This window comes from Sander lucioperca, chromosome 8, assembly GCF_008315115.2.
Source record: "Sander lucioperca isolate FBNREF2018 chromosome 8, SLUC_FBN_1.2, whole genome shotgun sequence".
In the NCBI taxonomy this organism is placed as follows: Eukaryota; Metazoa; Chordata; class Actinopteri; order Perciformes; family Percidae; genus Sander; species Sander lucioperca.
This window is the reverse complement of record NC_050180.1, coordinates 17,157,177-17,180,453: the sequence shown is the minus strand read 5'-3', so window position 1 is coordinate 17,180,453 and position 23,277 is coordinate 17,157,177. Positions and strand designations below refer to the sequence as shown.

General features: G+C 39.1%; 2 protein-coding genes and 1 long non-coding RNA gene across 6 annotated transcripts in view; 1 reads left to right on the top strand and 2 right to left on the bottom strand.

Annotated features, from left to right (window-relative positions):
- Positions 1-4,189: 4,189 nt before the first annotated feature.
- Positions 4,190-11,094, bottom strand: spryd7b (SPRY domain containing 7b). Its single transcript, XM_031293873.2, has 5 exons — positions 10,902-11,094; positions 9,423-9,539; positions 8,822-8,988; positions 6,475-6,577; positions 4,190-4,924 (listed from the first exon to the last, which is right to left on the bottom strand). The coding sequence occupies exons 1-5, from the start codon at positions 11,005-11,007 to the stop codon at positions 4,827-4,829; spliced, it is 591 nt and encodes a 196-aa protein (XP_031149733.1). The 5' UTR covers positions 11,008-11,094; the 3' UTR covers positions 4,190-4,826.
- Positions 6,758-22,181, top strand: trim13 (tripartite motif containing 13). 4 transcript variants are annotated; one of them, XM_031293858.2, is made up of 3 exons: positions 11,629-11,974; positions 12,622-13,705; positions 20,690-22,181. In XM_031293858.2, the coding sequence occupies exons 1-3, from the start codon at positions 11,942-11,944 to the stop codon at positions 20,731-20,733; spliced, it is 1,161 nt and encodes a 386-aa protein (XP_031149718.1). In that variant the 5' UTR covers positions 11,629-11,941; the 3' UTR covers positions 20,734-22,181. The 4 variants fall into 4 exon arrangements, with proteins under 4 accessions (XP_035860057.1, XP_031149718.1, XP_031149697.1 ...); XM_036004164.1 differs by lacking the exons at positions 11,629-11,974; positions 20,690-22,181 and adding an exon at positions 6,758-6,816 and having other exon boundaries at positions 12,622-14,844; XM_031293837.2 differs by lacking the exon at positions 20,690-22,181 and having other exon boundaries at positions 11,654-11,974; positions 12,622-16,155.
- Positions 16,952-23,277, bottom strand: part of LOC116045891 — a 14,181-nt gene continuing 7,855 nt past the window's right edge. Inside the window, exon 2 of the long non-coding RNA XR_004104025.2 lies at positions 16,952-17,695. This is a non-coding gene — a long non-coding RNA (uncharacterized LOC116045891). The remainder of the gene's footprint in view (positions 17,696-23,277) is intronic.

Here is a 23,277-nt window from a genome sequence, read left to right as displayed (position 1 = left end):
CGGGACAACTGCTTGGTTTTCGGGACTGTCCCGAATTTTTTGGGACGTCTGGTCACCCTAAGTGTTTTAAGTTTAGGCCTACTCTTAAATGTGGTGACAGTGTCTGCCCCCCAAAACCAGACTGGGAGCTGGTTCCACAGGAGAGGAGCCTGGTAGCTAAAGGCGCTGGCTCCCATCCTACTTTTAGAGACTCTAGGAACCACAAGTAACTCTGCATTCTGGGAGCGCAGTGCTCTAGTGGGACAATAAGGTACTATGAGCTCTTCAAGATAGGATGGTGCTTGACCATTTAGAGCTTTGTAGGTCAGGAGAAGGATTTTAAATTCAATCCTGGATTTTAAAGGAAGCCAATGCAGAGAAGCTAATACAGGAGAAATATGATCTCTTTTCTTAGTTCTTGTCAGAACACTCGCTGCAGCATTCTGGATCAGCTGGAGAGTCTTAAGGGACTTATTTGGGCAACCTGATAGAAAGGAATTACAGTAGTCCAGCCTGGAAGTAACAAATGCATGGACTAGTTTTTCATCATCGTTTTGAGACAGGATGTGCCTAATTTTGGCAATGTTACGAAGGTGAAAAAAGGCTGTTCTTGAGGTTTGTTTTAAGTGGGCGTTAAAGGATATATCCTGATCAAAGATAACTCCTAGATTTCTGACAGTAGTGCTGGAGGCCAGGGCAATGCCATCCAGAGTAGCTATATCTTTAGATAATGAGGTTTGGAGGTGTTTAGGGCCCAGCACAATAACCTCGGTTTTGTCTGAGTTTAACATCAGAAAATTGTAGGTCATCCAGGATTTTATATCTTTAATGCATGCTTGAAGTTTAGCTAACTGACTGGTTTTGTCTGGTTTGATTGATATAATTGGGTGTCATCCGCATAACAGTGAAAGTTAATTGAGAGTTGTGGCCAGTTTAGCTCAGTTGGTAGAGCAGGCGCACATATATAGAGGTTTACTCCTCAACACAGTGGCCAGGGGTTTGACTCCGACCTGTGGCCCTTTGCTGCATGTCATTCCCTCTCTCTCCCCTTTCATGTTTTCATCTGTCCTATAGAAATAAAGGCCTAAAATGCCCGAAAAAATATTACTACTACTTACTACTTATTATTACTACTAAAAAAGCCTAAACAACGCTGTGTGTACATCAGGGCAATGTTTATTTTTATTTGAGAATGTGCACTGCATCGGTGCGAAATGTAAAAAAAATTAAAAATACACTGCAACGATCGTTTTCACAAGCAGCAATTATCCATCGGACAATTAAAACAAAAAACCCACTGTGGTCTCCACATTCTTGATCGGCAGAAACGATTTTTGCTTGTTTGGGATCCGACTGGCCAGCGTATTTGAAAAAGTTAAGTAAACTTTGTTGTCATTTTGACATTTTTCCACTGAGTGAAATGAGGCTATAACAGCAATCTCAACCAGCACAAGCGCTTGTGTCACTTGGAGTGCAGCGCGGCGCTGTTGAAGTGCCTCCCCTCCCTCCGTCCCTCTCCCCCTTCTTTCTTACCCTGAAAATTCACCTCAAAACGCACTGCAAATGCAAACACAAGACTTTTGTGGAACTCCAATAGGGAATAAAGACTAACAAGACAGATAACAACATTAAACACTACACAAACAGTACTTTATTTTTTTTCATTTAGGCGATTCATTTTTCATAGTGACACAGGAGGTTCCGGATCCAACGTCGTAGGTGCCGGAACATGTTCCGGCGTGTTCCGGCTCAAATTAAGCCCTGATCTTGCCAGTCTAAACGAGATATCTCCAGGTTTACTTTCAAGTTTTCGTGAGGTTTGTTTTAATTGCGAGTTTGGGAGTTATACCAAGGTGCTAGTTTCCTTTCCTTCATCATCTTCTTTTTGAGAGGAGCAACAGAGTCTAAAGTCGTCCGTAGCGAGGCTGTAGCACCGTCTACAAAATTTTCAATTTGGAAGGGACTAAAGTTAACATAAGAGTTATATTAAGGCATGGCACTGATTTAAATGCTGTTGGAATAACTTCCTTAAATTTAGCTATAGCACTGTCAGATAGGCATCTAGTGTAGAAGCTTTTATATAATTTCGTATATAGTTGAGAATGGTCTGATAATAAAGGATTCTGCGGAAATTCGATGCCATATGCCAGCACAAGGTTGAGGGTGGGGTTAAAACAGTGAGTGGCCTTATGCACACACTGACTGAAACCAATTGAATCTAGTAGTGAGTTGAAAGCAATACTAAGGCTATCGTTGTCAACGTCCACATTGCAGTGGTTGTTTTAATTCCAATTAGGTTCTTAAAAGGTCCAATGGCAAAATTTCACTTTATGAGGTTTTTTAACATAAATATGAGTTCCCCCAGCCTGCCTATGGTCCCTCAGTGGCTAGAAATGGTGATAGGTGTAAACCAAGCCCTGGGTATCCTGCTCTGCCTTTGAGAAAATGAAAGCTCAGATGGGCCGATCTGGAATCTTCCCCTTATGTCATCATAAGGGTAAAGGTTACCTCCCCTTTCTCTGCTTTGCCCACCCAGAGAATTTGGCCCGCCCATGAGAAAGAGAGAGACATCATGGCTTGCAAACAAGCGAAGCATGGCAGTTGGACAAGGCCACACCCCCACCCTCCACCTTGCCTCCCCCGCTCTCCTCCTAAATAACATTTAAAGCTACAGACACAGAAATGGCACATCCTAAGGAAAGCTCATTGTGGGACTGGCTCTAGTGGCTGTAATTCTGCACCGAGGCTGAATTTCGGGAAAGAGACTTCAGATACAGTATTAGGGGATCACTAAGGCCTATATAAAAACATCCAAAAAGCAGCATGTCAATGGACCTTTAAGTATAGCTCATCTTTTGTTTACCTTTGATTTAACTGATTTGAGGGACAGACACCTTGGTAATGAAACTATGAGTAGGTGACTGCTCCAACGGAATCACAGAGAAGCGCGTAGCACTGCACCTCTGATTACTGATTTCAACCTTGGGTTGTCATGGTTTATGACCGATAATAGACTTGGTCAGATTTATTGATCGGCTCCGTCCAAAGTGGGATGAATGCCGTCTCTCCTAATCAGACCAGGCTTTCCCCAGAACGCCCTCCAGTTAGAGAGTCTGTGTTAGCGAGTGTCCGGGGTGGGAGGAATCGGCCACAATTCTTACCTGGCCGCTTCAGGGTCCTGGGACGAAGCAGCCCGATTGGTTGGGAACAAATCGGGTTCTGCTACCTTGCGTAAGCATGGACACCTGGCGTGTGAATGCGGGTCTTGCCTAGAAGTTGCGTGGGTTCCAGACGTAGGCTACAACTCCTTGAAGGGACGGAAGATTGCAGCCAATCTCATTCTCAGCGGAGCGAATTATAAGCATAAATACTGCATGGGCTACCCGGCTTCATCGACGCAGTAATAATAAAATCACCTTCGACTAATCGGCCACAACAGACAGGATCGATGATATTTTAACGAATATAACAGATACACAACTTGACTACCACCAAACTACAACTCTGACAAAAGTCTGTTTTCAGACACAAAAGTTTAATGAATCAACAATATTTGGATTTGCTTGTTCAATAACATAATTAGTGCAAACAATCATCAAGACAAGAGTCTGAAATATTTTAGGTCATACTTTAGCAGCAGATATGCAATGCAACACAACAGATTGACATTTTTAACCATACATCTCTAATCATAGACAGCCAGTACCAGCTCTGGTAATATTCTGATATTATAGAATAAATACACCAGGAGAAAAAAAGTGTGGGGAATCTAAAGGGCAGTTCATAGAAGATATTTAGAAATCAAGCTTAATATATATCAGTGTCAGCCATTTAAGAAACGTTTCACTTTGTATAACATTTTCCAGAACCTTCACCGCAGCATACCTCAGTGAAAAGTCAACCTGGCTGTCCCCTGGAATGTGCACTGGTTTATTCTAAAACATCTCTGTCAACTCAAATTGAAGCAGTGACATGAATTGAATAGTGTTGCAATAAGTAATAATAAAGACAACATAAGTGCCCAGTTGGCTCAGTTGGTAGAGCGGGCGCACATATGCTGAGGTTTATTCCTCGACGCAGAAGGTCCAGGGTTCGAATCTGACCTGTGACGGTTTTCCTGCATGTCTTCCCCCCTCTCTCTCCCCTTTCATTTCTCAGCTTTCCTATCCAATAAAGGCAGAAATAACCCCCCCCCCCCAAAAAAAAAAAAAAAAAAGGCAACAAAAGTGAATGAAATAATGTTGAATGATGTTTAAGTATTGGCAGCTGATCCTTTCATTCACAAACGCTTGCTGGCCAAAAAACATTACATCTTTTGTCATACCAAAGAGACACATTACTTGATTTTTGACTTAAATAAATACAAATAAATATAGGGTGTATGCTGAGATGTCAGTATGCCGGCATTTAGGAGATTACATAATCAAAAAAACGTAAAGTATATAGCAATGTCAATCAAACATGGCTTCTGATCCTGAATAATGGGAACAATTTACCATTACATCCACTGTCTGGCATCTACAAACAGATTGACAACGTAAGCAGCAATTGAAAGTGTTTCAGTTAACACGGGGTGATTACCACTAACACAAGGTAATGATTTGATAGTTAAACATCAGCATAGTCATAGCCGACCAATGATCAGAAATCCCCACTCCTCCAAGGATACTCAGACGTTGATCCAGAGCATCAGTAGAGAGACAGAGTAAGCAGCGGAAACAAAACAAGAGGCATTCAAGCCACACATAATATTATCAAATCAAGGTTAAACTGTAGTGTCACAGATGTTGCTATGAGATATAGGGGAGGGTGACAAAGTAAAGAGGGGCTGAGGCTAAAGTGCTCCTTTAGAAGATTTGTTGCTCAAAGAGGATCTTCTCAAATCCTTGTGGAGCTGTGTGATAGAAGTCACTAAACTGGCAGTCTAAGATGGCACTGTCATCCACTGGAACAAAAGAAGGGATAGGCATTGTATACATTAGCAGTACTTAAGGTAAAAAAAAACAAAAAAATGTTGACATCTCATGTATTGTTCATATCCCTGTTTCAGTATTTCTTTTAAAGTTAACGCATGTACATTACGTCAGATATTCAAATCCGAGATGCACGTTATTTTGGTTGCACCATTACATCAAATGTGTGATGCTTGGCCACATCGTAAATAATCACATAACTCAATTTTGTTTATTATATTTCTCAGATAAAATCATACATGTACCCAGGACTCCCTGGGAAGCCCTTTTGATATTGGTAAAGTAAAATGAAATTTAATTGATGTCATATCTTACTCTGGGGTAATAATATGATAAACAAGCAAACATTCCAATATTTAGGTATTTGCTCTGCAGAAATTAGGTCAAATGCATTCAAATGCAAATTTAATCGGTCCTTAATCATTAGTTCCAAAAGAACAATAACAAAACTAAGAACTATGCTACTGTGCCACTGCAGCTCCTGGAACTAATTTGGTGAAAATTCAATTTTTGGTATGGGTAGCATACTATTTTAAGGTTTTCCATTACCAGCTTCTTTAAATCTTTACATTTTTATTCAATCTAAATATAGACTCAAGGTGCAATGATTGGATAATTGAAAAATATATATTTCATGGCATTAGTATTCAATACTGCAAGGTAGTTGCAGTTTGATTTAAAAAACAAAACAGATTAACACAGAGTGAGAGTGGAGCATGTCCCTATTGCCATAGTGGAGCTAAGTTTATGTAAACGCTTCCTAGAAAACAGTGAATTTGCCCTTAAAACATAAATGATATTACTGCACACATACAACACAACAGGAATTTATTTGGAAAGTTTGAGATGATATTTATTAAAGCATCCAGGGGGACTTTCTGATCTGATGGATGTATTTCTCAGCTCAGAAATATTAGCGGTGCTTTACAACAGAGGGTGTTCGCACAAGAAAGCTCAGACAAATGAGTCACTGGTTACAGTTTGTCTGCATTAGTGTTGCTGTAGGACAGGAACAGGCAAAGCTGCCACTAAGTACCAAAAGCTTACATGTTTTTTTTTTCCAACATAAAGTGGTCAGTTGATTTCACTGGCTAGCTTAACACCAACCCGAGACGAGAAGCTAGTCAATGAAATCACCCTTTGACCAGAATAAAACCTGCATGTCCTAAATCTCCGTGACAAGGCTGTCTCTTCCTGCTAAAGACTTTGTTTTGATTAGACCTCATAACTCACTCTTGGATGTGTGGAATCTGTTTATGGTCAAATATTCAAATAATAAATAAAAAAAAAACGTTTAAGTACAAGAGCCCAAAATGAGCAGTGTAATGTAAAAAAAAAATGCACAAATACAGCCCTCTAGTGGAATATAATTGTAACTGCCATATTGGCATTTCTGAGGAAGCAGTTCGGCAATCAATAATGTTTCATAAATTGTTACAATTGGAACGCTTGTCAAAATAAAATCCAGAGATTAACAATACTTGGTAACAAGTCAGCCTATCAAGCCAACAATGAAACTTACCATAAACAACAGGGTATACAGTGCCTCGGATCCCTGAGGCAGGACAATGCATGTTCTTTCCATTCAGATATAAATTCAGCTCCACGTGGTCATATGTGATGCCCTGAGGAACACAAACAAAACTGGAATTAATCTCAGAATATCTGCATGTGAATATGACTGCACATTTAAACAGGGTTTAATTGTCAAAAAGTAACCTTCATATGTGTAACTTGGCTATTCAAAGTTTGTGACTGGAATCTATTTAAAATATAGGCGTTTAAACTCTTCTTTTTTTTTCAGCACACGTCAAAAGGAGCAGGAAAACCTTGGGAAAGGCAAATAGCATAGAAACAAAACAAGGTATGCATATGTTTTTATCCCACAGTATTAGTTGCTTTCCTCTACGTCCTGCAGTTACACTTTGCAATTACAAAAACAGAAAATATTTTCTGGTGGATTAAAAATGTTGCTACCTTTTTTTTTTTTTTTTTAAGACATCAATGGCTTTGTAAAAACATTATATTAGTCATCTGCACATAGAGGTTCTGCTGATTGAACACGTAAGTTAAAGTAATGAATATGCACTTAACTGAGCAGAAAATTAGTGTAAGACTGGCCTTCATGGTAAACTCTTTTGCCAAAGATTGCACTGAAATGAGTGTGAGTAGCTTGAATCAGTCAAAAACCATTGATAAAGGCCTGTGTTCTGTTTGTATTTCGTGATCATTGTTCCAGGAGTCAGTGATAAAGTGAATGGGTAACAATGTATGTGGGTTTTGCACACTGCTCCATGACCCTGCAGGCTATTAGTCAAAAGCTTGCATGCATCGCTCAGTGCTGGCAGCATCTTATCTTGTTCCTTTATACAAAGTAGTTTTAAATGAAGTCCAGCAAACATTTTGGTTCAGCTGTGTTATTACAGTACACTCAATTTAGGCTGTGATAATAACACAGTTTACTGACTGACAGACTGGCCGACCTGAATTTGACTCCAGGTGAAAATACCTTAAAAATATAATATAATATAATAAGTCTCCAGTACTGCCACTAAAGGACTTAAGGGGTCGCCAAAGTCACCAGGTCTTAAGTGCCAGTAGTAATAACTTTAAGCTGTTTTGGTTTCTTCTTTAGCAGGAACCTATAGTGTTATAAAATATGCATGACAAGAAATAAAGCAAGACAAAATGTTTTGAAGCATTTATATTTTATGTTTGGGAAAAGGCCAAAACAAGATTTGTCTTATTATGTCAGGTAGTTGGGTTGGAAACCGGAGGGTCGCCGGTTCAAGTCCCAGTACGGACCAAAGTACAGAGTGTGGATTGGTAGCTGGAGAGATGCCAGTTCACCTCCTGGGCACTGCTAGGTGCTCTTGAGCAAGGCACCGTACCCCCCTCCCCCCCAAACCCCCCCAACCGCTCAGGGCGCTGGTCCAGCACTGGCAGCCCACTCACTCTGACATCTCTCCATTAGTGCATGAATAGGGCCTGAGCATGTGTGTGTGTTTCAGGCCTGTGTGTAGTGATTTCTAACAGAGTGTAAATTGTAATTTCTCCACTGGGGATCAATAAACAGTATAAATTATTATTAATTATTATTTTTGCGTTGCACCCGCAGGATTTTCTGCTGCACCAGCCAATAACCGCAATCCATGTTTTTTCAGACTCAACATCTGTGCTTATTAACTTCATATTTTACTAAATGATTTCTTAGTCCTGAGTGACATGACTGATGGTTTGTAAAAAAAAAAAAAATCTAAACAATAAATGATGTCTCTGTATAATGAAAAATCTGTTATAATTTATAAACTGATGGCAAATAGCAATTTGGTGCACATGTGAAAACAGAAGGCTATACAGTATGGCCCATATTAGACCAAGTATTACAATGTGACTATGACGATGTCAGTCAGCTGCTTTGGAGAAAAAAAAAAAAAAAAACACAATACCAAAATATACTGTGGGTCTCATGGGGCCTGCAGGCCAGCCTGCCCCACCAGGCCTGTAGCAGATGATTAGTCTGAAAAGGTTGATTTAACACAAAATCTACAGCCTTAGGAAAAGACGGCTAAATATGAGTACAGACTAAACTGATAAAGAAAATTATCTTTGTGCACCCATGTCAGACAAGACAATCGTTATCTTTGGAATATAAACAGACTGACTTGCTCATACGATTCCAGTTCATTAATAATTGTAGTGTCTATCTCAGTTTACGCTTGCCAGTTGTCATTTATTTGACAAGATGTAGATTCTGAGAAAAATAAGTTATTTATTTTAAGCTTTACAAGCAACACATAAAATCATCCAAAGATTAGGCCACCAAAGCTAAATTCAGGATCAAATAAAATAATAAATTTTGCACTTACCACAATGTCACCCTCCTGAGGAAGGCTGTTTGCGGGTAGGCGATTCTTCTCTTCGTTATTGTGGTACACAGACCCATCATGCCTCAAGACTAGGCTGTTTGTGTCTCTGCCCATAGGCACTTGATTGAGATTCACTTTCTGCGTAGCCACACCTATTCCCCACACACCTGAACACAAAGCACTTTTTTTTTTAAATTTTAAAACACTTTTAACCACAAAGATTAAAATGTATTTATATTTATGACAAATGCCAGCTGCAATATAAAAAAATAATAGGCAAGATTTGCATGCATAGCAAATTCGCAATTGAATGCTAGTAAAAACAGTAGGCTATATGGCTAGTGTGGAGCTGCATGTTTAGCTTTACTTGGTCATATATGTAAGAAAGCTAATTTTTGTGCTTTGAATGCTGTCTTTGTAAGTGTGAATAATTCCACTAGTGAGCATGCAGTCACAAGACGGTGTAGCTAGCTACTAAAAACAGATGCTCTGGATGCAGCGTGTAAGTATCAATAACTCCCACTAGGAATGCACCAGAAAATGTCAATCTATCTGGCAAGAAAAAAAAGGCAGTAGAAACAGCCAGAAGCCAAGCTCTTACCAGTGGACTGGATCTTAAACTCAAAATAACTTTTGTTCTGGTGCAGAGGAGCGTTTGCCAGACAGCCTCCAGTGCCACATATCCTCCGGCCGCTCTTCACAATGACAACATCTGTGCCTGCAAAACCGCCAATAATACATCTTGCTGTAAAAACACATCTTTGAAAATAACAATTTTCATGTTGATTAATCTGCCAATTAATCATCTGTTAATTAATCAATTGTTGAGTCTTATAATGTCAGAAAATGCCCATCACTATTTCTTTGTCATTTGTCTTTGTCACAAGAGGACAATTTCAAAGGGCTTGTTTGTTTCAACAACCCAAAGATAACAATTTTTCAATCAAAAAGTCAGGTAAAAGCAGCATATCCTCACATCTGAGAAGCTGGAAACAGAATGTTTGAGATCTGTGCTTGATAAATGACTAAGGATTAAATAGATTAGCAAAATTGTTGCTGGTTATTTTTTTTCTGGATCAATTATTCAACTAATTATTTCAGCACAAAGCCAGTTGCTGTTGGTTTATTTAGGTTAATCAGGGTAAAAGAATTTGCTATTATAAGAGTATGGTCAATAACCAATAAACCAGTTGCTGTATTTGAATAAAGCTTCAGTTGCATTATCCTTGTGAAAGGTCTTCAAAATGTAAGATGAATCAAAATAAACTGTGGTCAATCACATGTTAAAGTCCTGTCCTGTATGAAAATATCCAAGTGCACATTCACTGAGAATAGACTTTTCAATGAAGTCGGATACATACTGTTGTCCATTATTTATAATTTTAAATGAAAATAATGTACATACTCCCTACTTTCTGGATTTTTAAATAAGGGAGAAAGAGTAGATACACCAGATAGGCCAAACAAAGTATAAAAAAATTGAATGATACATTTGTTATAACAATAAAAAATAAACTACACAGAGGAGTTTATTGTCTTACCAACAGAGAAAAAAAACAATTAATAAAAAAGGTTAAGAACAATACTGAATAAAATAAAATGAATAAATAAAAAGGGGTGAATGTCAATGACTTATCAATGAACCAATTGGTGCATTTTAATATATATTTTCAACTAATAATTGAACAAAAACATACACAAATCATTATTCAAAGCAGAATAACGTTACTTTTATATGCCTGAAAAGTGTGTGGAAGGGATCTTTAAAGTTTAGTAGGAGAAATAAATGAGATAACGTTAGCTGTCACCCGTGTATTGAGTTTAACGTTACAGGAGCTAAGCGTTCAAATATCAGGAGTCGCCATGCATTTAAAAAAAACCTTGTAGAACGTGTATTAAGGAGGATAATGTTATAAAACACAGCTGCAACCACTCCATGCGACCAAAAACACATTTAACTGCAAAGGTTGCAACACTACGAGCAGCTATCGGTTAGCTAACTGTTAGCTATTATGCTAAAAACGGAAGTTGCTCATTTGTAGACTTCAACAGTCTGTACAACAGCTGTGATCTTACTTACCCATGTGGTGAGTATCTAACTGAACAGTAGGCATTTCTTTAAGGGGAATGTGCCCCGACCCGCCATCTCCGCAGCAGCCTAGACAACACGTAAACATCGCAGCCATTCTTGCTCCCGATACTAGCTAAACAACATCCGGAAACAAACTCATATACCATCAAACCAAAGAGCGCTTGGCGTTAAAACGTCAGGCTCCACTTAAGGCCGTTACACAACAGCGACGCATGGCGGCAGAGTTTGGAACTACATAAGCCCCTGCTACCCAACTGTATCCAATCATAGTGGCTAAGATAGGCAGTTGCTCCTGATGGCATGGAAACAAGGGAAGAAAATCAAGGTCAACATTTCTACACGTGACTAAGTAACTATTGGGTATCGATGTTACATAACCACAAGTGAGAAGAAAGTGAGAAAATGTATCAAGTTTATTGGGCCAATGCTGAATTTGTGATAATAACTGAAGAGCATCCTCAGAGGCTGAAACATATCCTGATATAATGAATCGCTTATGTATGATAGTGGTCAGATCTGTCGGTGCCAAGATAATGTGCCACTTGTCCGCTCAGTGCGACATAGCATTGCACTTTTTTATCAGTTGATGCAGCTGGGCGCCTTCACTTGCACCTTTTTATGGCGTTAAATGTTTACAGATGCATAGGCCTATATGACAAGTAGCCACACAAGCGACTGAAGTGGGTTAGTGTAAAAACATGTGATGCCAAACTGGAACTAAAACATGGTTGACAGTTTTTCACGCTGTAATGTTTTGCATAGCAACAGCCCCTCCCCCATTCGACTGGCAGGGACCATCTGCAAATTAACCAGCAGGGACAAAAACGTAAACAACCCGATGTCCAAAATTAAACACCTCCAAAAAAACTTGAAATATCAGTAGCGTTGGTGTTAGTGGCATTATATTACACACTCTGATTCACCTGTGTGCAAATACGAACAGATTAGTGTATTTAAATGATCTGTGCGCCACCGAAACGGTTAACTCGATACCCGGAAAGGGCGAAGTCTGCACAGCAACAAGCGCCATGATTGCGTTGCACTGTGCGTCTCAGCAGCTGGTGAGTGAATCTTTTGGTCCAGTAGTTGCATGTTACTATGCGCTTGCAAAATCTGTCACAGCCCTAGTTCAGTGCCTTGCCAACAGGAGCAACGCTAACTCGAACCCTGTTTGTCGATAATTTGTCGCATTGGATTGGTTACACGGCGGTAATTTAGGGCTCAACTCAGCTAACCACTGCCCTGCTATTCTGTAAAACAAAGCTAAGAGAAAATAGTTTGCTGCTGTTATAGTCTACGTCTATAAAGTAATTTACAATTTTGCCTTTTTTTGCGACGCGGTTTTACGTTTCTTACAACGCCAGCTGGTTTACAGAAATATATTATAGAGCATGATGTTATTTAACGTTCTATGGTCGAACGGAGTCTTTGGCAGAGCTCATGCCAACCTTTTACGCGGGCACAGCGATGCAAGTCAGTTTCACTTTCAGGACGGGCATACTCCACACACAGCTGGGACATGACTGCAAAATCTGTATCCTTCGCGATTCTGCAGCATTTTTGTGTGTAATTTGTTCCCTGTGCTGCATTAGGGCAGCATCCCTCTGAGTGTGGGTGCGTATGTAGCCTGTTTTATTAAGTGCTGATTTATTGGGTCGTCTTTACTTTCATTAAGCACCGATTTGACGCCTGGATAATGTGTTTACAGGATACCATGGAGCAGCTAGAAGAGGAACTTACGTGCCCTATCTGCTGCGGTCTCTTCGAGGACCCGCGGGTTTTGCTGTGCTCACACAGCTTTTGCAAGAAGTGCTTGGAGGGACTCTTGGAGGGGAACCGAGGTCCAGCTTACAGGACACCTTTCAAATGCCCCACATGCCGCAAAGAGACCCCTCACAACGGCGCGAACAGCCTGCAGATCAACTACTCTCTACGCGGAATAGTGGAGAAGTACAGCAAAATAAGGGTTATGCCTAAGCTGTCAATCTGTAAACAACACTATGGCCAGCCTCTAAACATATTTTGCGCCACGGACTTAAATCTAATTTGTGGGTTTTGCGCAACAACAGATGACCACAAAGGGCATACATTCTGCTCCTTTGAGGATGCATATGAACGAGAGAAGGAGGCGTTTGAGGAGCTGCTTCGCGGGTTGGAGAGCTGGCAGAGCGCAGATGTCCTGTCCTGCCTGGAGACACTACAAGCCAGTAAGAAAAAGGCGCTTCAGTCAGTGACCAAGGACGCAGAGAAGGTAACAGACTATTTCGACAAACTCATCAGTACCATCGAATGCAAAAAGAATGAGATCCTCTCGGATTTTGAAACACTGAAGCTGGTGGTGATGCAAGCATACGACCCGGAGATTGCCAAACTGAGCGCAGCGATGGAGGAGCATAGACGTGCGCTCAGCATCGCTGAGTCTTTCAAGAGCATCGCCGACCCCCTGTGCTTTCTGCAGCAGATGCAGGAGTTTCGGGAGAAGTTGAAGGTGCTTAAGGAGACTCCACTGCCCTCTCGGAAAGACACGGACGTCGGTCCCCTTGTGCGCAATTTCGATGTTAAAAAGTGGGACTCACTGAGGCTCCGAGAAGTGGACAAGATCGCAGTCCCCCACGAGAGTGGCTCCTACCGAACGGGGGGTTCACGGATGGGGGTTCCAAGATGGATCGCCTTATTTATGGGTGTGTTACTGCCAACACTACTCCTGCTGCAGCCGCACAACCTTGAAGCCTACGTGCCCTCGCAGATTGAACCGCTTCTCACTGCCGTTTCCTCGCACCTTACTCACACTGGTGTGTACCTGCGGGAAATGACTGACATGTACACAAGTTTAATGGGTGCAGGTCAGGAATGTATTGCTAACTTAATTGACTCTACCGTCAGTTTTATTGGCAGTTTTAATTACTAGCCTGTGGCATCTCTGCCACGCACTCACAGCTACAAATTGTGAACCAAGTGACACATGAGGTGCTGGTTGAACTAATAACAGATATATCGCACCTGAATACATGTGGAAGCACTTGTTTACCTAATTGTTTACCATGTCTTTTGTTATTGCCCAAGCTCCAACCTCAATGAAGCCATATAATCAAATATAACCAATCCATAATCCACGTTATATAAACGCTATCGATGTGCAATCTTTTTCTTTTTTTCTTTTTTAAATACGTCATGACCAGTGTGTATACCTATCCAGGGTAATCTTGATAAATAAAAATACTTTCATGTTCCGTTTTTTTAGTGCGAAATGCCAAATCAGCCAACTATTTAGAGATACAAGCGAGCCTGTGAACTAAGCAAGTGTAATAAAAAGAAATGAACAGTGTAATCGCTGGCCTCTTCCCTGCAGAGCGCGTCCGCACCACAGTGATGCTGCATCCTCTTCAAGGTTACAAACGTTGCATAACAGGGCCCGTGTGAAATATTCACCAGCTGCAGACACAGTAGAGGAGGAAAAAAAGAACACTGTCCATGATTATGATGTTTTAACGAAACCCTAAAACTGACAGCTGTATTTCCCCTATTACTGATAACAAAACGTAGGTAAGGGTACATAATTGTCACGCGTGCTGGGCAGTCACTTTATTTCTACACAAGATCTAGGCTATTTGCGGAGGTTCATGTGACTCATTCGTTGCATGACTTGTCCGGCCTAAAGTCAAACATCTGCAGCCTGTTACATTCTATTTTCTGCTATGCATCTGAATTGGTAGAAAACTCACTTGTAAGCCGAAATGCAATTATGTGGGCAATTGGAAGTTATTCAAATATTTTTTTAATTCAGGGTAGCTCAGTGAGACTTGTCTTATCACAAAAAATGGTCTTTATTTAAACAGGTCAGAGCAAAAGGACAAGCAGTGAATTGTGCATTGATCATTCATCCTTCTATTTATTTTCTGAGTATGGCTGCATTTTGAAAAAAAAAAAAAAATAATCCTAGTCAGACCACAAAGTGAATCCGTGATGTCAGCACTGACCATAATTCAGGATGTACGTCATGTCACGCATATACATATATAGCCTTCTGTTGCCAGGCAAAGATAGGATCAAAATAAATCTACCACTCTACATTAATATTTGAATTGCACGGCACGCAAATTTAAATATAGCCTGAAAAACGTTAACTTCAATAAAATTAAGAACATGACTAAGGCTTCAGAAAAGGTCGTACGGTCAGCCATTTACATCAAAAGTATAGGCCTGTAGTGAGGGTTAATACAAATAAACTTCAAGTCACCATCTATTCGATCAATCAATATGACTTAATACCCAGATGATAAGTGAATAGCCTTTTTAGTGTATCTGGATACACTAAATAGGCTACACACTGGAGAAGGTCCCGCACACTTTTACACCGAGAGTCTAATGGCGATTAATGTGTGAACCCCTATTTTATTACTCCTGTGATTAAATCATCTTTATCTGTTATTTCCTATTGTTATAATATTAATTTTACACCGAAGTTAATTTTTCACTTTTTCTGGAAAACGTGGTTGCAAATTAAGTACAAGAGAAAACAAAACGGACGTGTTATTCTACAATAATACCTGTAGGCTAGTTAAAATGTGTACGGCCGATATAGAAGCAGGTAAATGTGTAAAGTCACAACAGCATTAACAGGTGTAAGACAAAATGTGGAATTTCACGCCGTACATCACCAAGGCTGCTTCCACATTTTGATGTGCTGTTCTAAAGACGCAAAATAGCCATATACATAACATTTTAAATAGGCTAACTGCACTTAATAAAGGGTAACATAATTTCCAAAATAAATGCTTTTGAATTACGTTGACGTGGTTAAAATATGTGTACACACACACACACACACACACACACACACACACACACACACAGGTCCATCTTGAAGCACTGATATTATATAGGCCTATATAAAAACAATGCAATTATGATATAAACGCCTGTAATCTTTTAAATATAGGCTATAGACTAATAGATTTTTCTCCATTTAAAAAAAGAAAGAAAAATAATGCAAGCCTTTGTGCATTAAACAAGTAGGCTACTCCTAAAATGCGCACATATCTATTTTCTCTCTAATATAATTTTGCATAAATTTCACCTTTGCCAAATACCCTAATTCCGTTGTATTTATTGCATTTGGAAAACAAATACGAGGATTCAGAATTATCATCAAAAAGGCCTTCAAGGCCAAATGGAAGAAAACTGCTGCAACATATGCGTTTGTTCAGGGGGCAGAAAAATCCTAAAACACGCTATCAAAAAACGATCCACGGTCACCATGAAAAAAAGTACAATTAATTAGATCACAGGTTTATTTATTTCATGAGTTTTTATTAAAAACAATGTCTGATTCGTGTGACTTTATTTTGTGAAGTGTAATTAGTTTGTGATCGGATTTTGATGATTTTTATTGTACCGTTCACATAAAGCCCGTGGTCCAAAATTGTACAAAAGCCAGATTTACCAACGAATGTCACATTATATCAAAGGCATGTAAAACATTATGAATTCAGTCATTTTATTAGGTAAATCTGATTAGAGATTTTGGTCATCGGACGTCCTGGTACCAAAGAATGCCCGCCTCGCCCTACGTGCGCATCCGACACGACTTAAAATGGAGTTTTTTTTTTTTTTTTTGTTTTTTTTTTTTTTGCCGTTACGGGACACCATTTCATTTGTAACAGCATTGTAGTGAACATCAGAATATGATTATTTTATCTCGACTTTATAAACTGAATTACTTGTTATATTTCAATGGTGTGTACACTACAGTCCAATAATTGTAATCCGTAGCCAATCTTTCTGTGTCACGGCTCATGAACAGGCCGGACATCCCAGTAGCTTACAGCTAGGCCAGGCAGGCCATCTTGTGCATGATTTCTTCTGTGTGGATGGCGGTACTATATAAAACCATGTAAGGGATTTTCAGTGTCAGCAAAACTTTTAGTATAACGTGAATAAAATACTAATATACAGGACAGCATTCTGTTAAAAAAAACAAACAAAAAAAAACAAAAAAAGTTTAGCATGTCATGTTCAAAACACATTACAGACAAAAAGGCAATTTAAAATTTTATTTCTCCAAGTGTGCAGAGGTGACAGTGAAATGTAAAAAGATTTTGTATACACATTTTAACTATTAAAGCAAGGTAGTGTTGGAGGTTAACTCAAAAGCTGTGTGTAAACAGTGTACCTGTCTCTCTCAAGAACTCACTCGCTGTCAGTCAGTTTGGCACGACCAGGGTGGTCTGAGTAGTGGCTGGTTGCGCTGATTGTGAGTGGTCAGCTTTGCTTCAGCAGCACGATCAATACTGGAGGCTTCAGCTAGTCTTAACTCCAATATTTACGTGCTGCTACAGTAAGGCGACCAGCAAAGGAGAAAGGCAAAATCAGCCAAACAATTGTCTACGTGGCATTATTTCAGAAAGTCGAGACTAAATCCAAGAGTGATAGCAAACAAGTCAGCTTCAACATGTTGAAGAAGCGCAAAGTGACAGCCAGGTTGTATATTCAGGCTTTACTGCGGCAGCACAGTATGGCCTGCATCTCAGTGTAACCCACAAACCATTCCGTGCTGCTACAGCATCACCAGAACTGTAGTCAAGTCCCTCCACTTCCAACTCTTTTCATCTTCTGTGTTATTTGCAGTCTTCATCCTCCAGGCTTTTAGTCCAAACCACATGTTCACAGATGGCTACAGACTATTATCTACCACACAAAGTTCAGATAATAAGATTTTTTTTCCTTCAGATTCAAGTCTTCTGTCCACTACTAAAGCAGGTTCGATTAACGAGGTTCACCACCTGAAACACAGAAGAAGAAAAAAAGACAATGCAGTTAAATGTTATTCTGACACTTTTGACAGCCTGTCAAAGTTGCAGCGTGGGGCAACAAAGTGCACTGTATGGCCAAACGTATGTGGACAACAGAATGTTACACCATGTATATTGTGGAATGTCTCATTTAAAAGCTATGGAAAATCCCCATGCTTTTGCAACAGCCTCCACTTCTTTGGGAAAACTTTCAAAAAATATTGAAACCTGGCTGCAGACATTTGCACCAATTTAGTGAGGTTGGGTGAGAAGACCAAACATCATCCCAGAGCTGTTGGATGGGGTTGAGGTCAGAGATACAGGCTTCCACTCCAAACTTCTCTATGGATCTTGCTTAAATTAATAAATGCACAGGGGCAATGTCATGTTGAAACAAGGAAAGGCCTTTCCCCAAGTGTTGCCACACCACTGGAACCATACTGTTTAAAATATCATTGTATGCTCTACCATTAAGATTCCTCTTCATTGGAACCAGTCAGCCTAGGGGCAGGGTTGTCCACATACTTGCCATATAGTGAATAGTGTAAGTAAGTTCATTTCTTGAGCGCCATAATTTGTGCAAACAAGTTCTCTAATTGAGTAAAACATAAGTCATTGCATTTGCAATAGCAAAGGCAGATCTGACATGGTTGACTGAAATGGTTTAGTAGCATAGCTAAGGTTCCAAACAATTCATTTGTCCAAACACTGATATGGTATGACAAATTATTCACATAGATTTGTCAACAAAGCAATGTGGAAACAGGGGAGCAGGGTTGACAGGGAGAAAAATAGCAGTCGGTACTCTGCATGACATTTTCTAACGATTCACTGTATCACTCAAAATACTGTGGCATTTTCATGCTCAGTAACATACTTTAGTGCTATTGACAGACAGGTGCTCCAGACACCTGGGCATAAAGTGAGCATCTTTGTCTGAGCTACAAAGATGGTTGCTTGTCAGAGGGTGTGTCAAGTATCTCATTCAGTGGTTGAACACTCTTAGGTTACAAAGCTAATTACTGCTACATTGTCCTCAGCTAAATGTGCACCCAATAGAAAACACTGTACCTAACCTTAAAAAAAAAAAAAATGAGACTATATATATATATATATATATATATATATAATTTTAAGAAAAAAGGTTGACATCCTAGAAAACAGTTTAACCAGTACCAGCATATAGTATTTAAAATGCACTTTAACCCCTTTAATAAAGCTAGTATCAACTTATTGGAGAGACTGCATATCCTTAAGTTTACACAACTGTCAAGAGATAGCTTGTGTGTTCAAGTGTCATTTAGCCAATCATTGAAACCCTACCAGCATCAGAGGTGTTGTTCAATAGCTGACCAGACAAATTTAGCCAACTAGGGGAATCAATAAAGTACCATAAAAAGTAGCCCTTCCACTTATACAAGAATGGTAACTTTTCTAGCAAGATGTTCCAGACTGTCCTTGTAAACCTCAGCAATACATTTGAATTTTAAAACAAAATCTCCTTTGACAAAACCTAGTTTGTATGCAAAGGTGCTTAAACAAACTTTGTCCTGATAATCCTGGAGGAGATTGGGTCCAACAAATGTGTTGCCACTAGAGGTCTCAATGGACCTGTAATTATGACCTTGGTCTGACATGGACCTGACAGACGGGACCTAATAACATCTCTAACATACTTCCCTCCCAAAAACACTGACAAGATGGGCTGGCCTTCTCTCTGATTCACAAACACTCCAGTGCAGCTCAGAAGATGACCGAAAAAAATAAATGAAGAAAATCATTAAAATTGACTTGAGAAATGCATATTTATTTTTAAAAGCATTGGTATTGAATTGGAACTCTGTATCGGCCGATGCTTTCAGGTATCGGAATCGGGAAAAGAAACATATCCAGTTATGCTGCCTAAAATTTCCATTAACTTTACCTACCTCATCTTTCTATCTTAAGGCATAATACATGTAATTCCCAGTTATGACTACAGTTGAAATTTGTTGTTAGGTATGCAAGAATAGAGAACACAAGTGCAACAATGTTATCCAGTCAGACACCCCTGACGGTGGTAAGATGTCACCCTCTTGCCATCGTCAGCTGGAGGGTGGGAACACAGTGAGGATAGTTAGTGCAGTGCTTTTTATTTATTTTTATTGTTTTAAATTGGTGTAGGAGCCTGGCTCTTTCAAACATGTAAGATGACATGTATGCCTAAACATAAAGAAATGTCTTAAAATCCATAGTTTACATTAAGTACCAATTTTACAATTATTTAAAAAATCTCAAAAATAAGTTCTTTGCACAAAATTTGCACAGCCTTTGCAAAATTTGTTGCACCTTCTGAATGACAAATTATTAAACTAGTGTAGGAGCCTTTATGGGGGAACATTTGGTTTAGAGTTTACAGCATTGCACAAGGTATCAAAAAGTCAACTAATAATACTCAAAACATTTGATTGAGTTACACTGTGATTAATTTACAACTTCACATCAGGGGTGTATAATTGTCAGATATGTGGGGAATGACAAAATCACCTTGTATTAGGCCTGGGCTAGTAGGGCCCACATTTCCTGTCAAGGTCCACATCACAGGATGCATCCACAACTATTGGAAGCAGTGCCTGATTAAATGATGTGAGCGACAAAAAAAGTAACTATTTTAAAAATCAATTAATAACTAGTTACATAAAAAAAAGTGGGAAAACATGGGAAACACACAACTTGGAATCACATACAGAATATTTGCCCAGTCATTTCCTTATCTTCTGTGGCATATGTTAATGCCAGTTTTTTAGACAGTATGGTATAATCTAAACTACCAGTCATATAACAACTATTTTACCTTGCTCATCCTTAAAAAAATTACATAACAAATGTGCACCAAGGAACCCTCCAGGTAGGCTGTGTATTTTTACTTTTAAGCTGATCATTTCTTTATAAGTCGTTCACATCAATGATTCTAACCTCTCCCCGTTTTTCTCCCTCTCCTTTAAGGCAGCATGCCCGGACATGTCACCTTCACTGCTCAGCCTTTTTAACCCATTGCTACACCATTTGCTCCCCATACAATGGGCTCAAAGAGTCACCTGACCCCAAGGTTGAAGGTCAAGTAACCTCCTACACCCCATCGGGTACAGGGACATGACAACCCATCACCTCCCCAGAAGTGGTCTGGTTACACCATTTTCTGCCTGTATAAGCACAAACTAAAGGAAGATCTACATTGACTAAGCTGTGCAAAAAAAAAAAAAAAACAAAAAAAAAAAAACTGAATGGCAATCACACTTATCTGCACGAAAGGATCCATGCAAATTTGAGTTTCTTATTGTGTTCATAAAACTTTATATCTTCAGCCACTGGGACATGAAAAATACTCCAAGTTAAATATCTGCAGACACAATGGCCTAGTTTGAAAGCACTAACAATTAAAAACTATTACTGATTTATACTAGTTACAGAATATATATTTAGTCATCCAAAATACAATTAATGTAAGACACACTGTTTCTTTTCACTGGCATGCAAGCAACACACACACGCAATTAAAAATCCATCGCTTTAAAAATGTAAGCTAGATAAACGGCAGGTATTAGGCTAGCCAAATCATTGTTGTCCTTGTTTGGCAAGTCAACACATACAGTACAAATATACTATGTTCACTGTGCCACAACTTTATAATCTTTCACCAGCTACTGGTGCAGCATGTACACAGCATGAGATCTTGACAGTAGTAAGCAAATACAAAACCAATTAATCTGTAATATCAAAGTAACCAATTGTGATGACATATCAGAAACAGAAAAAAATAAATATAACTGTTATAAAATTTATAAAAAAAATACTTTAAAAAGGGGGTGTGTAAGTCTAAAAGCAATCCAGGAGGCATTGAACAGTTTTTATTGTTCACTGTAGATCAAGGATGCTACTTATGAAGAACTGCTTTGTTCCATACACAGTACTGTTATGACATGTGTTAATCCTGGAAAACCTGTTAATTTGCACAGCCAGAAAATCATGTCCTGCACAGCACAGGCAGAGTGACTGGGATTCTCTGGAAGCTACAGCCATATCTTATCAAATTCATTACAGAAAACTCCAGAAACATGTGAAAACACATACCTGGGATCGACAAGGAAGTAAACCAGGACACCGTACAACTTAGCAGATTTGTGAAAGTGACCTCCGAGTCATTCTTGCACTCCACAGGTATACACCACCCCTCCATTTACTGTCAGGTGTGAGTGTGACAGACAGACTCCTCAGATACACAATATCTATAATGGATATAATTATTTGAAACATTGCATTGGAAATTACGTTTTTAAGGCACAACAATCTAACATGTAAAATAATGTTGAGTAGGACTCATCATGCGGTTTTGAGTTGTTTTGTGTCTGGTGAAATATTTAATCTGAACACACAATTGCTGTACCTGCCTCTTACTGTAGAAATGATGCATTTCAACACAGTATTATGCATTCCTCAACAAATCAATTTCTGATCTTGTTATTTACTACTTTATATGAACTATCTCAAGCTTCCTCTTACTGCCATGGAAGACAGAGCAGCGATAAACAGGATGCAGACAACACAGTACACTGTGGCGCAATTTCAAAAGTACGTTCATTTACACTTGACCATTAGTACGGAACTGTAAAAAAAAAAAAAAAAAAAAAATTGGCAAGAACCAGACACATTTTTGAAAACTACCACAATTTTTAACATCACTACAACCTTTTTATTTTATTTTTTTAAATTACAGTGAATCACTACTTACAGAACCATCAGTAAGGCTGAAATGTGTGTATGTTGTATGTACATGCACTCACAAGCAAGAGGGGGGAAAGAGGAAGTAAAGCTAAAGTGTGAGAGTTGAATGGCACACCCATAAACCAATTACATAAACACAGACTATACTTGGTTTATTTTATGTGCATAGTCCAGCTAAAATGCCTAGAATGAATTCAGATACTAACAATACTTGGGTTCACAGTGTAATACATGTGTTGAACATTACAACCAAAATCTACTGCTAAAAGTAATTAGGCTTTCCAAGGACTTTACATTTTGTTACACTGTTGATTTAATTTACATGTTGATACAACATTAAAATAAATAAATCAAAGCGTAATATTGTTCTTGTGTATTTTACAAAATTAAATTACATGTAAATACAGGCATTAATAATCTTTCCGATGATTTCACTGTTGCTTGCTAAGCTTACAACTGTATTGGCAGTGACAATTACACACCAGCAGATCAGCATGAGTTACAGCAGTAAATCCAAAACTATGTGTGTGCCTATATAACTGTCTCAAATGCACCAAATTAGTTTGTTGAAAGTAAACATTAAAAACTGACCAAACGAGAAAAATTGTTGGTCAGATTGTGTGTAAAAATATCTGGTCTCTCTGCACCAGAGCACACTGCCTGTCTGGGGATAGTGGGTAAGGTGTTACCTGCCTACCCAGTTAGGGCCACTAAAATAAAAATACACATAACCAGCCACCAATAATTTAGGATCACTATAAATCTTTCCAATCAAACTGCTCACAAGTTAATACTCTGGGCTAATCTAGCAC

What these genes read in the sequence shown, in the direction of transcription:
- spryd7b (XM_031293873.2), bottom strand. Translation starts at nt 11,007, where the DNA reads ATGGCTGCGATGTTTACGTGTTGTCTAGGCTGCTGCGGAGATGGCGGG. An exon ending in GTTAGATACTCACCACATGG is followed by an intron (nt 9,540 to 10,901) that starts GTAAGTAAGATC and finishes GCGGTTTTGCAG; the next exon opens with GCACAGATGTTGTCATTGTG. An exon ending in GTTTAAGATCCAGTCCACTG is followed by an intron (nt 8,989 to 9,422) that starts GTAAGAGCTTGG and finishes CTTTGTGTTCAG; the next exon opens with GTGTGTGGGGAATAGGTGTG.
- trim13 (XM_031293837.2), top strand. Translation starts at nt 11,942, where the DNA reads ATGATTGCGTTGCACTGTGCGTCTCAGCAGCTG. An exon ending in ACTGTGCGTCTCAGCAGCTG is followed by an intron (nt 11,975 to 12,621) that starts GTGAGTGAATCT and finishes ATGTGTTTACAG; the next exon opens with GATACCATGGAGCAGCTAGA.